Consider the following 12,107-nt stretch of genomic DNA (forward strand, 5'->3'; position numbering starts at 1 on the left):
CACGATGATGCCACGAACCGCCATGGTCCAAGGATCCCAGAGACCAAGACCCAGGTTTGCCTAGCCCCTCACTGGGCTCTCCCTGCCCTGGTCACTCTAAAAGTCAGAGGGAGCCACTTGCAAGGGAAACCGGATGCCAGGCCACTCCTCCCAAACATCCTGACCCAGGCTTCTCCCAGCACATCCCTTCCTGCTCAGAGTCACCCCCATTCTCAGGGCTAGTGGACCCTAAGGAGGCCCAGAGTGCCCAGGACCTATTCCCAAGAGCCTGGAGAACAGGGGTTCGGTCCTCAGGGGCTGTGGCAACAGTGGAAAGAGTAACAGCAACCATCACCCTGCCCACACACACCTAGGGCCAGGCAGAGCCTCCTGCATTCATCCTCTAAACTCTGGGACTAGGACCACACTGTCTCCATTTCCCGGGCAGGCTCCTTGTCACCCTAGGGAGCAGGCCCCAAGTCCTGTGGACATGAGGCCATGGCTGTACCTAGAGGAGTCGCTGGGGCAGTGCTGGGAGTGGGACTCACCACATGCTTCCTGATGCGTCCCGTTCCCCGAAAGCGCTGTAGGAGCCATCCTGGTGTTTGTAGGTCAGCTGCCGCTGGTAGCCTGTGGGGTAAGCAGAAGTGACAGCATCCTGCTGAATGGCCCAGGCCGGGCTGGCTAATGTCTTACCCCAAGACTGACAACAATGCCACAGCCACATCTGGGATCCTTGAAACTGCCCCATCATGTCACATCAGGAGTGGCCGAAACCTCTGCTTTATCCCTCTGTTTCCCTGGCATACCTCTGTGACTCCTGGTCACACACTGGCCCTCAGTCCTGCCTGGTAGACAGCATTTCACTGACCCAGGGGTGGGGGCTGCTCCACTCAATGGAGCCGAGGCTTGGTGTACTAGGAGAACAGAAGGTGCCAGCGTGGCCGAGCAGGGGAGCAACGGGGGACGGGGGTGAGGGAGGGAAGTGAGGCAACTACTGGGGCCTCCAAGCTGGGCGTTTGGTCTTATTGGAAGGGCAGCAGGGGGCATGGGCTCTGTGAGCCTCAAGAGTGGCTATGAACTGAACAGATCCTGAGACCCAGAAATTCTACTCCAGCAATATTCAGATTTATCTTTACCTAGCCCACGAATGGGACAAATTGTGGCAGCACCATTCTAAAAGCCCTGAACTGGAAACTGCTCCAGCGCCAGACAACAGGCAGGCCGACTGTGGTCCCTCTACACAGCAACAGGAGGCGAAAGGACCACAGCCGCCCCGGCTGGCTGGGCGAATCTTACGCACACAGTGCAGGGTGGGCACGTGCCATGGACGCCGTGGGAGAGAGCGCCGAGAGCAGCAAAGCTAGTCTGTGCTGAGGCAGGAAAGTAAACCCAGATTCAACGCCGACAGGGAGGTTATAGGACACTTTTTAAATATTCTAAATGTTTTCAAGGATATTACATTGTTCTTATTGTTAAAAAAAAAAAATCTACATTTTTTAAAGATGCTGCTCCTTTCCCCATGGCTGATTACCAGCACTCAGGTGTGGATGCCAGGCTCCTGCTGACAGTGCTCAGATCAGGTCACCCAGAGTGGCCTCAGTCACCCACTTCCTTCCCTCCACCTCATCCACTGTGCCTGGCGTGTGGGCCGCCCCCAGCAGTCACGGCTGCCTTCCTCCCCACACCCTTACCTTGTACCAGGTAATCGGTGGTCTCCCTCTCCACCTCAGGGCTGAGCTGCTGGGTTTTCTGAAGATACTTCAGGACATAGACATTGGGAGCAAAGTGGATCATGTTTTGCTCTCCGCAGCCAAAGGGCAGCCGCAGGAGGCTGCTCAGGTGGTTCAGGGTGGGTCCCATGACGTCTCCTGATGAGAAGGAAAAGAGGGCTGGGCTGGAGGCTGGCCTTGCCCAGTATCCTGGCTGTGTTAGGGACAGCTTTCCACGGAGGTGGGAGCCTACCTGTGGCCTAACACTGGCTACCCCCACCTCTGACTGCTTGTGCTGCCCTTTGAAACTGGGCTGCATCAGGTCCACTCAGCCCATCTGGTCTCGCAGCTCTGGTGGCCACCTCCCTCTGTGCTCCTTAGTTTTATTTTTAATTTTTAAATTATTTTTTTATTGATAGATTTTAGAGAGGAAGGGGGAGGGAAGGGGAGAGGGCGGGGGGAAGACAGAGAGAGAGAGGGAGAGGGAGAGGGAGAGGGAGAGGGAGAGGGAGAGGGAGAGGGAGAGGGAGAGGGAGAGGGAGAGGGAGAGGGAGAGGGAGAGGGAGAGGGAGAGAGGTGAGAAACATTGATCACTTGGGAACCTGTAGCCTGGGTGTATGCCCTGACTGGGAATTGAACCTGAGACCTTTCCATGTATGGGACAATGCTCCAACCAACTGAACCACACTGGTCAGGGCTGCATTCCTTGGTTTTAACTCAGGTACTCTTTCTCTGACTTTTTATTATGCTGAATTCTTTTTTCTTTCTGGCTTTTTAAACAGGTGCATTCAAGGCTATGAATTTCCCTCTAAGTATGACTTTGCTGCATCTCACAAATGTTAATGTGCCAATACAGCCATTGTATTCTAAATCATTCTAAATACTTTTTCTAACTTCTAATACAAAATGTGATTTTCTTAATTGTATTCAGGTTTTTTTAAGTTATTTTAAAAACTGATTTGAGAGAGAGAGACATGGATTTGTTGTTCCACTGAGTTATGCATTCATTGGTTAATTCTTCTGTGTGCCCTGACAAGAGCTCAAGCCCACAACCTTAGCATATGAGGATAACACTCTAACCAACTGAGCTACACAGCCAAGGAAGTATTTAGATTTTTAATAAAAGTTTCCAGACATGTGTAGTTTTGTTGGTGCATTTTTAAGTTTTTCTTTTATTTCTGGTCTCCTGTGTTCTCATCCCTTCAGCACTGTGTCTTCCTCTTCTTGGCCTCTGCCTTCAAAACTGCTGATGGGCCCTCCAGAACCCCCACTGTTCCTTAATCACACCTCCTTTCCTTCCTTGGCCTTTCTTCCTTTCACACTGAGGCTGCCATTGCTCTTGCAGCCTCTTCCAGTGGTGGGGCTGCCTGGCTACTTTCTCATCAATCTCCTCTGGGTTTCCCAGCTTCTTCTCTGCCCTCCTACCCTACTGTGTTGAAGGCACTGGCACACAAGTCCAGCATTCACCTCCTCTCCATCTCTGCCCATGTGCCTCCTCACCTTTATCTGGGCCACTTGTTTCCTCAACCACCTCTGAGCTGACCTCATGCTTCAGAAATCATAAACTCCAATATCTTCTGATCCAGCCACAACCACCAACCCGCCTGAGCCCCAGGGTTTCCACTCTGTGATGTCAGAGAGGCCCGAGGCTCTCTCATTCAGATCCGTCTGCCTCCTCCTGGCCTTTCACCCTCTCCTCATCCTTCCAACTCCCAACGTTAGATTGATACAGTCCCCACTTTCCACTCCCATGCCTGGGCTACAGAAGACAATGCACAGCCCTAGAGACCCTCTTACCCCTATTCAGCCAATGTCCTAAATGCCTGCCCCCCTCACCAGGATTCCCAGGACCCCCATTCCCCACCCTGTACCTGGCTGGCTTCACCTGGCCTTTGAATATCATCCCAGATCCATTGCCCCTACACAGGGTTTGGACCGGGTAGGTGTGGACCTGCCTTTTTGGCCAGGCAAGGAGCTCCTCAAGGGCAGGGTTGGGGTCATCTCTGGGATTGTCCCCAGAGCTCAGCATGGAGAAGGCACTAGAAACTACTTGTCAGGTGAGTGGGTATGTGGCTGGAGGCCCCAGGGGCATGTTCCCAGCAAAGCCCAGTGTGAGACTCAGCCTAAAGTAGCCACCTTGCCCTCTGGGATCTTGCCCCTGCCCTTCTGAACCAGGCCGTGGAGCAGACACACCTATGATGGAAGCGGCAGCCCGCTCAGACCCAGGGATGGCGCTGTGTGGGACCCCCAAGGTGAAGGCCTCACTGTAGCTCTCATCCACCTCCACCTTCCTCCAGGTGCGGAACTCTCCCTTGGAGCCCCAGCCAGTGGAGAAGCCAATGAACTGGACCTCTGGTGCCTTGGGGAGGGCCCAGGTCATGATGACAGACTCATTGGATGGCTCTGGACCATAGCCAACCTGAAAAAAAGAGGCCAAGGCTGCTGGAAGCTGAAGAAAGCATGCAGTGGCACTCAGGTAGCAGTGACACCGGCTACAGGGTCGAGATCAGAGAAACTAGAAGTCACCCCATCCATTCAATGGTCAACAGAGACACAAGCATGGCATCTACAGATTCCAAAGTAACCAGGCTCCCTGGAACCTCTGGGCCTTTGCACATGCCGTTCCTTCTGCCTGGAACATTCTTTGCCCTCGTTTGCCCTGTTTGACTATGTCCCTCCTCTAGGAAGCTGTGTTAGCTGTTCCTTTTCTATGTCCCCTCTTCTTGGCTCAGAAAGTGCCCCCAGCCACCATTTTACCTGTTCATACCCGCTTTCTTTCTCCCAGATCCCCAGGTGTTTCCTCAGGCCATAGGTCTAACCACTTTTTTTAAGGCAACTCCAGGAAGACTGTGAGCAGCCTGAGGCGGTGCCTTGTGTTTGTCTTCCTTCCTCCCCATCCCCCACCAGAGCCAGACACAGAGCAGGAAGAGGCAAACATCAGAGAACCATGAGTTTCCCATGCCCACCCAGGCCAGCCCGGCCATGCCTGGATGAGCCTGCTGTGCCAGCTGATCCAAAATGTTCTGAACTCATCCCAGGAGAGGATCTTGGCCGTGTGTGTGCTGGCCACGGGCTCACCCATCTTGCTGGTGGAGATCCAGGACCTGGTGTTCTGGTGTCCCCCCAGGACAATCTCGATCATCCCTGCTGTGTCTTGGGGCCCGGGGGACAAGGCCACACGGGCGTCATTGTGGGCTCGCACAGCCAGGTTGAATCGAGTGAGGTGCTGTGGTCGCTGCACATACTGGAACTCGTACTTGTTGGGCGTGGAGATATGGACTCTCTCTGGATGGAGGAAAGGAAGAGGGGGCATTGTGGGGCGCCTGTGCCTGTTCCTGGAGCTGAGAATTGGGACAATGGGGAATGGGTCTCACTGTGGCTCAGCCAGCAGCTTCAGGAGGTAGGGCTGCTGGCTTAAAGATGGCATTTCCAATAGCACAGAAAAGACAGTTATCACAGGGATAATTCCTACAAAAGATGCACAAGACTTGTACACTGGAAACTGCAAAATACTACTGAAACTAAAGAAGACCCAAAGCAATGGAGAGCCAGACTGTTTGTGGCTCTGAAGACAATACTGCCGAGATATTAACCTATAAATGTGATATAATTCCAACAAAATCCCAGCAGGGCCTTTGGAGAAATTACAAAGCTGATTCTAGAATTTACATGGAAATGCAAAGGACCTGGAAGAGGCAAAACAACTTTGATAAGGAAGAATCGAGTTGGAGGACCCACCCTGCCTGATACTGAGACTAACTCTAAAGATACAGGAGTCACAACAGTGTAGTTTTGGTGTAAACATACACAAATACTAAATGGAATGAAACAGGGAATCCAGAAATGGATTCACATATGTATGAAAAACTGACTTTCAATAAAGCTATGAAGGCAATTCCATACAGAAAGAAAAGTCTTTTCAAGAAATGGTGCTAGAGCCCTGGCCAGGTAGCTCAGTGGGTTAGAGCATCATCCTCATAAGCCAAGGTTGTGGGTTTGATCCCGGGTCAGAGCACATACAAGAATCAACCAATCAATGCACAAATAAGTAGAACAAACTGGTTTCTCTCTCTTTTTCCCCCCTGGGGGGGGGGGGGGGGGGATGGTGTTGGAACCACTGGCTACCCAGATGCAGAAAAATGAACCATACCTTGTGTGGTCTCCAAAAATTAACCCAAAATGGGTCATAGCCATTTTATAAATATAAAACTGTAAAACTTTGAGAAGAAAATGTAGGATTTGGCAAAGATTTCTTAGATACAACAAAAAATAATCCATAAAAGAAAAATTGATAAATTGGACCGCATCAAAATAAAAAACTTCTGCTCTTTGAAAGACACTATTAAGAGAATGAAGACAAGCCGTAGACTGGGAGAAATATCTTTGTCAAGTATTGGTCTGATTAAGGACTAGTATTCAGAATACATATTCATGCCAAATGCCTTGGCAATGGGAAGGTCGTTCACCTGAGGGGTGGATATCACCCAAGGACTCCAGATCCTCAGCTCTGCTTCCTGGCAAAGCCCCCTGGTGACTATCTGGTGCCCAGCCTGGCCTGAGCTCCAAGCTGGACAGGGAAGGGACAGACTGCCCCACAGGCAGCCCAGGCTGACATTCTGCCCAGCATTTCCCTGACTCCTCCAAGGCAGAGGTATGGATGGCCCTTCTCTGGTCATTCCACCTACTGGACACTCTCTGTAGCCATTTCCTGTTCATGGACCATGTGCAGGTATAATGCTAATTTAAGGGGTGGGGTCAAAGAAGACATCAGACCCCATACCTTCTGGAACTCACTTTAATTTCCCATGTCCTCTGCTGTGCCAGGGTTCTGGGTCTCCCTTGTTCCCTTGATGTAAATCTAAGACTTCCCTTCCCTGGACCTTGGGCTCCTTACTTCAGGGCCCTGAGGACAGCACTACTTCTGACCACAGTCTCTTTTCTCATTGGCATCTAGTCCACGATCTGGTGCTCTCACTTTCTGCATGACAGGTATTCAGCCCTCACTCTGGCTTTGGTTGTCCCCAGGCAGGACATCTCAGTTCTCTGCTGCTAGCTCCTCAGCCCCCAGGGAGGGAGGATGCTGACTTAGCAGCTGGAGAGCTACAACACTGCAGGGGTAAGAGCCAAAGTCTTCTGTGGGGTGGGCCTGGGGACTCACCGTTGGGACAGAAGAAAGCACTGTAGGTGTATGTGCGGGGGGCTCCTTCAGGCTGAAACAGAGAAATGGGGAAAACTGAGTGTTGGGGGGGCAGTCAGTGCAGGGGGTGGCCACCCTCCCATAGCAGTGGCTCTTGCTCTGGACAATGCAGAGTGATGCCAACTTCACAGGTACACAGAAAAGGACTGGGCTGCCCACCTCCCAGGCCCATGTGAAGAAATTGAGACTCCCTCCCCCTTCCCTGGGCTACAGTCAAACCAACTCACTAACCACTCCTGGACTTGTCATACTCCCCACACTGCAACCTGCTCTCCTGAACATACTTTTCCTTTGGACTCCCAGCCTGGCTTCCCTCTCTGGGCAGGGAACACTTTTACATGAAGGCTATCATGACCTAAGGCCCCATCTGATGTCCTTTAGCATCGGTCTTCCAAGGACAGGTTCTCCATCCTACTGTCTGTACGAAGCATCTCGTCTCTTCCATCCATGCTCTTGCTTCTGCCCCTTCCAGAGACGTCTCCCAAGTAATAGAAGGCAGCCAGATTGTTCTCTTGAAAGGAGGCACCCATGCCCTGGCCAGTGTGGCTCAGTTGGTTGGGCGTTGTCCCATGTACCACAAGATTATTGGTTCAATTCCTAGTCAGGTCACATGCCTGGGTTTCAGGCTCAATCCCCAGTTAGGGTGCGTGTGGGAGGCAGTCGATGAGAGTTTCTCATGTTGATGTTTCTCTCTCTCTCCCCCTCTCCCTTCCTCTCTCTCTCTAAAATCAATAAAAACATTTTTTTTAAAAAAGGAGGCACCCAGAATTGAACCCAATATGCTTCTTAGAGTTTGATGTGACCAGCACAGTCCTGTGGGGCTCTCAACTTTCAATACCTCTTTTATATCACCAAACTAGTAAGTTGGGGCCACACATCCCTGCAGCCCTAGAGAATCCCAGGTTGATTCACCACAGCTTGCTCTGCACCATGGAGAGGGGCTGGATGCTCCCATCTTCTAGAAGGGAAGCCGTCTCACCTGCCTCAAACTACAGAGGAACCTGTGGGGACTGCCCTGGCCCTGGCTTGGGCAGGAACCACACACTCAAGCTGCCTCCCTGCTGACAGAAACCAGGAAATTCCTTAGGGAATCGAGCCCTGACCAAGTGCCTTGGGTGAAGGCATGGGCTTACCTCAACAACCACGCTGCGCCTGATGTGGTCCCTCCCAATGGGGACCCTTCTGTCAATGTAGTTCTCCTCTGTGTGTTTGATGGACTTCCCATCCCGGCAGCAGCTTGTTTCTCCATAAGCTAGGACTTTGGCTGCAGAGATGTGAGTGCTCAGTGCTGCTCTCAGAGCAGGGAGCTGACCTGTCCCCCTTGTACCAGGTGTGCATGTGTGCACATGCATGTGCGAAAGTTGCATGTTGTGCATGTGAGTATGCATATGCATGTGTGCACATGTGTGTTACAATGGTTTGGCACATTAAGAACCTGGCACTAGCAGGCACCCTCAGAGGCTACCTCCCCCTATCTCCTGACCATTCCCTCTGGCCTGCTTCCCCAGCTGCTGTCCTATCCCTCAAGAGGGTCCTCACCTCACCTGCTGCCCCACCCACCCCTCCCAGTGCCTGTGGTCAGCGCCTGGGCCCCTTGGTGGCTTGGAGGGGCTGTCCAAAGAACAGGGCTCTCACCTGTGATGTTGCTGAGCCCCAGGTCACTGAAGGACAGAACCACCCAGGTGGGCTCAGTCTCTCCGGAGGCCACGCACATCTTCCTGGTCAGATGACGTTTGCCAGGATGCCCAACAAATCGGATGCCCTTGTGAACAGAGATCTTCACATATACCTGCAGAAGGCAGGGTGTGCTCATGGTGCCTAGAATCTTTGTGCTTCCCCAGCCATCCCACCACCCACTGCCCACCATCAGCCTTGTCAGCCCTCTCCAAAAGTTATGCCCTCCTTGGAAGGCACCCTTTCCACCAAACAGAACCAATACTCACCATAGTCCTGCTGGGAGCCCCCTTCCTCCCTTAGCTCCCCACATCCCACAGGTCCATTTCCCCCTCAGGACCAAGACCAGTTCAAGGGCAACCTCTCCACATCCACCCTGTGGCATCGAATGATGAACCACTCCCCCCTGCAGGGCCCATAGAGTAAGTCCTCTGACCTTCCACTCCAACCACTGAGGTCTACAGCATCATAACAGAGCTCTGTGTGTATATGTGTGCACATATATGTCTCTGTGTATGTGTCTTTATAAACCCCAATCTAGAATAGGCTCTTTGCTCCACGTTTGTCCAGCCAGCATATATGAAGTACCTAGTGGGTACAGGTGCCCTGCTAGGAGCTAAAGAAACAGAAGTGAATGAAACACTAAGCCTGTGGGAGCGAGTGGGGCCAGGTTGAGCTCTCATGCCCAGTTTTTAGATAGGAAAGCTGAGGCAAAATGAGCTGGTAATTTAGCTAAGCTAAAGCCCAGAGGTCTTCTGAAGACAGTGAGACACAGATATGTTGAGACCACACTCAAACCCCCAGTAGCCTCGGCGCCCTTCAGGTCACAAATTCCAACTACTCCCTCAACAGATGTCCTCAATTTTCAGGAAAAGCCAGAAATCTGTTTTGGAGGGGGTAAAGTCTCTTGGTTTCCAGTGTCTCAGGTTTGGGGCTGTAGCTCATATCTGTCGTCAGTGTAAAATAACCCAGAGGCCTTGAGGGTCCCTGTGCATATGGGCAGGGCCAGTAAAAGGACAGCCATATCCCCAGTGCCCAGCTGGCCGGGGTGCAGCTAAAACCTGTGGCCAGAACGCTGGGCCAACCTGCAGAGATCAGCAGGCTTGCTCCTAGCTGGACTCGTGTCCCTGTGCCTCACTTACCTCTCTGTCCCAGCCTCAGTTTACAATCCCTGGCCCTGAGCTGCCTCTAACCATGGGGAGCCCTCTTCCTCTCCCTTCCTCTCACCCGCCAGCTGACATTCAAGCTGAGGTGGGGCTCAAAGATGACAAAAGTCAGGGAGGACGGGTGCCCCTGGTCTACCCAAGCTGCACCAAAAGCACAGCCCCCAAACACCCCTTCCCCATTGTGCCCCGACCTGATCTTGGTCTTCATGGATCCCTCCACCTCACCTGCCATCCCTACCCATCATCACGTTCTAAAATCCCCAGCCTCTAAAGTCAGCCTCCTCCAGGGGAGTTGTTGTGGGTTGAACTGTGTCCCCCAAAAAGATATATTGAAGTTCTAACCCCCACTACCTGTAAATATGACCTTATTTAGAAATAGGGTCATCAAATTACAATGAGGTCTTAGGGTGGACCCTAATCTAATAGGCCTGGGGTGCTTCCTTATAAGAGAAAATGTGGACACAGACATTCACAGAGGGAAAGTGGCCACCTGAAGACAGAGGCAGAGATGGGAGTGATGCAGCCACAGCAAAAGGAACACCACGCGAAGCCAGGAGAGCCATGGGACAAGCTCTCCCTCAGAACCTCTAGAAGAAGCCAGCTTTGCCCACACCGTGACCTTGGACTCTGGCCCTTGGCACTCTGAGAGTTGGAGCCCCTACAAGAAACTGCCCCTACAAGAAACTGATACAGAAGCCTTTTCTATTTCCTCCAAGAAGGAGCCCTGGCCCCACTGCACACCCCACAGGCACTAGAATGATATTCTGTGACACATGAAAATTATGTGAAATTCAAGTTTCAGTGTCCAGAAATAAAGATTATGGGCATGCAGCCATGCCCACTCATATGCATATCATCTATGAAGGCTTTCCTGCTACAACAGCTGAGTTCAGTAGCTGCGACAGGGACCATCTGGTCGGCAAAGACTGAAATATTTACTGCCAGGCTCTTTACGGAAAAAGTGTGCTGACCCCTGCTCCATGCCATTACATACCTACAGGCCAAGAGTCAGGGATGCTGGCTCCATCACATCTGTCACCCCCCAAACCTGCCAGGCACACACACCCACCCCAGCTCACCCAAGCTTAGATGACTGGTGACTTAGAGGCCAATCCCATCCTGCCTCTGTGTCCTCAATACAACAGATGCTGCTCCCTATAGTACCCCCTGCTTCCCCAACATCAAAGGCGCTATCCCATGGCCCCCCAGGATAACCCCGTTTCCCAGACCTCCTCAATATCACAGATGCTCACCCCATGGCCTCCCTAGGATGACCCCATCTCACCACTGCCTCCCTGATAGCAAAGATGCTATGCCCCCTCCAACACCCTCCTGGATGACCCCATCCCCCCCTCCTGACATCATGGATGCTGCCCCTGCAACAAGAGAGGCTATGCAGGGGTGCAGGTTCGGTACCTCAGTGCAGGTGCCCATGTAGTTATAGATGCTGAGCGGGATCTTGACCTGCTCCCCGCGGACCACATGGAGGGGCAGCGTGAAGTCCACAAAGAAGGGCTTGAAGGTCTTCAGCAAGGAGGGCTTGGCGATGCCCAGGCCCCACTCAGAGGACAGACCCACAGCCTCGCCCACCCAGCTGGTGATGGAGTCAGGGACCTGCACACTGAATGTCTCCTCGCCAGAAGAGTCACTGCAGAAAGATGGACAACCCATGGGCTCTTCTCCAGGGCCATGTTAGGTGGGAACAGACAACTCAGGGCCACGCTAGGTGGGAACAGATAACTAGCCACACGGCCTTGGGGCCCAGGGAAGTGTCCCTTGCAGCTTGGAAATAATAAATTTACAACACCATGGAACGTGGGACAGCAGAAAGCCATCCCTCTGGCCCGAGTTGCTGTAATCAGAAACATGAATGGCTCTCAGAGCAACTGTGGACACAGGCCCCCAAAATACAGGTTCAGAGGTACAAACTTGAGCGGTGAGTGCTCTGTCCAGCTTAGGAGAGAAAGATGCTGACTCGAGGGGACCAGTCACTTAGGGAATGTTTGTGAGTCCCAGAAAGGGATGTCCACGTCCTGATGCCTGGCACCCGTAAATGTGCCCTTATTTGGAAACAGGTCTTTGTAGATGTAACTAGTTAACATGAGGTCATGCTGGAGCAGGGTGGTCCCTAATCCAGTAACAGGTGTCCTTATAAGAAGAGGGAAATTCTGATACAGAGGGGGAAAGGCCATGTGAAGACAAGACAGACACACGGGCAGAGGGCCATGGGAAGACGGAGGCAGAGATTGGGGTCATGCTGCCACAAGCCAAGGAACACCTAGAGCCCCCAGAAGCCGGGAGAGACAGGAAGGATCCTCCCCTAGGACCTCCGGAGGGAGCTCAGCTTGCTGACACCTTGATCTCGGACTTCTGGCTTCC

At 52.4% G+C, this 12,107-nt stretch overlaps 1 protein-coding gene across 1 annotated transcript in view; it reads right to left on the reverse strand.

The window, feature by feature from the left end:
* Positions 1-12,107, reverse strand: part of CPAMD8 (C3 and PZP like alpha-2-macroglobulin domain containing 8) — a 56,309-nt gene that overhangs the window by 13,356 nt on the left and 30,846 nt on the right. Inside the window, exons 20-27 of the mRNA XM_016209390.2 lie at positions 11,145-11,376; positions 8,524-8,677; positions 8,022-8,152; positions 6,850-6,901; positions 4,678-4,976; positions 3,885-4,110; positions 1,674-1,850; positions 528-609 (exon numbers count right to left, since the gene is read on the reverse strand). Of these exons, the coding sequence (XP_016064876.2) occupies positions 528-609; positions 1,674-1,850; positions 3,885-4,110; positions 4,678-4,976; positions 6,850-6,901; positions 8,022-8,152; positions 8,524-8,677; positions 11,145-11,376 (1,353 nt within the window). The remainder of the gene's footprint in view (positions 1-527; positions 610-1,673; positions 1,851-3,884; positions 4,111-4,677; positions 4,977-6,849; positions 6,902-8,021; positions 8,153-8,523; positions 8,678-11,144; positions 11,377-12,107) is intronic.

Source organism: Miniopterus natalensis, chromosome 4 (assembly GCF_054644295.1).
Source record: "Miniopterus natalensis isolate mMinNat1 chromosome 4, mMinNat1.hap1, whole genome shotgun sequence".
NCBI lineage: Eukaryota > Metazoa > Chordata > Mammalia > Chiroptera > Miniopteridae > Miniopterus > Miniopterus natalensis.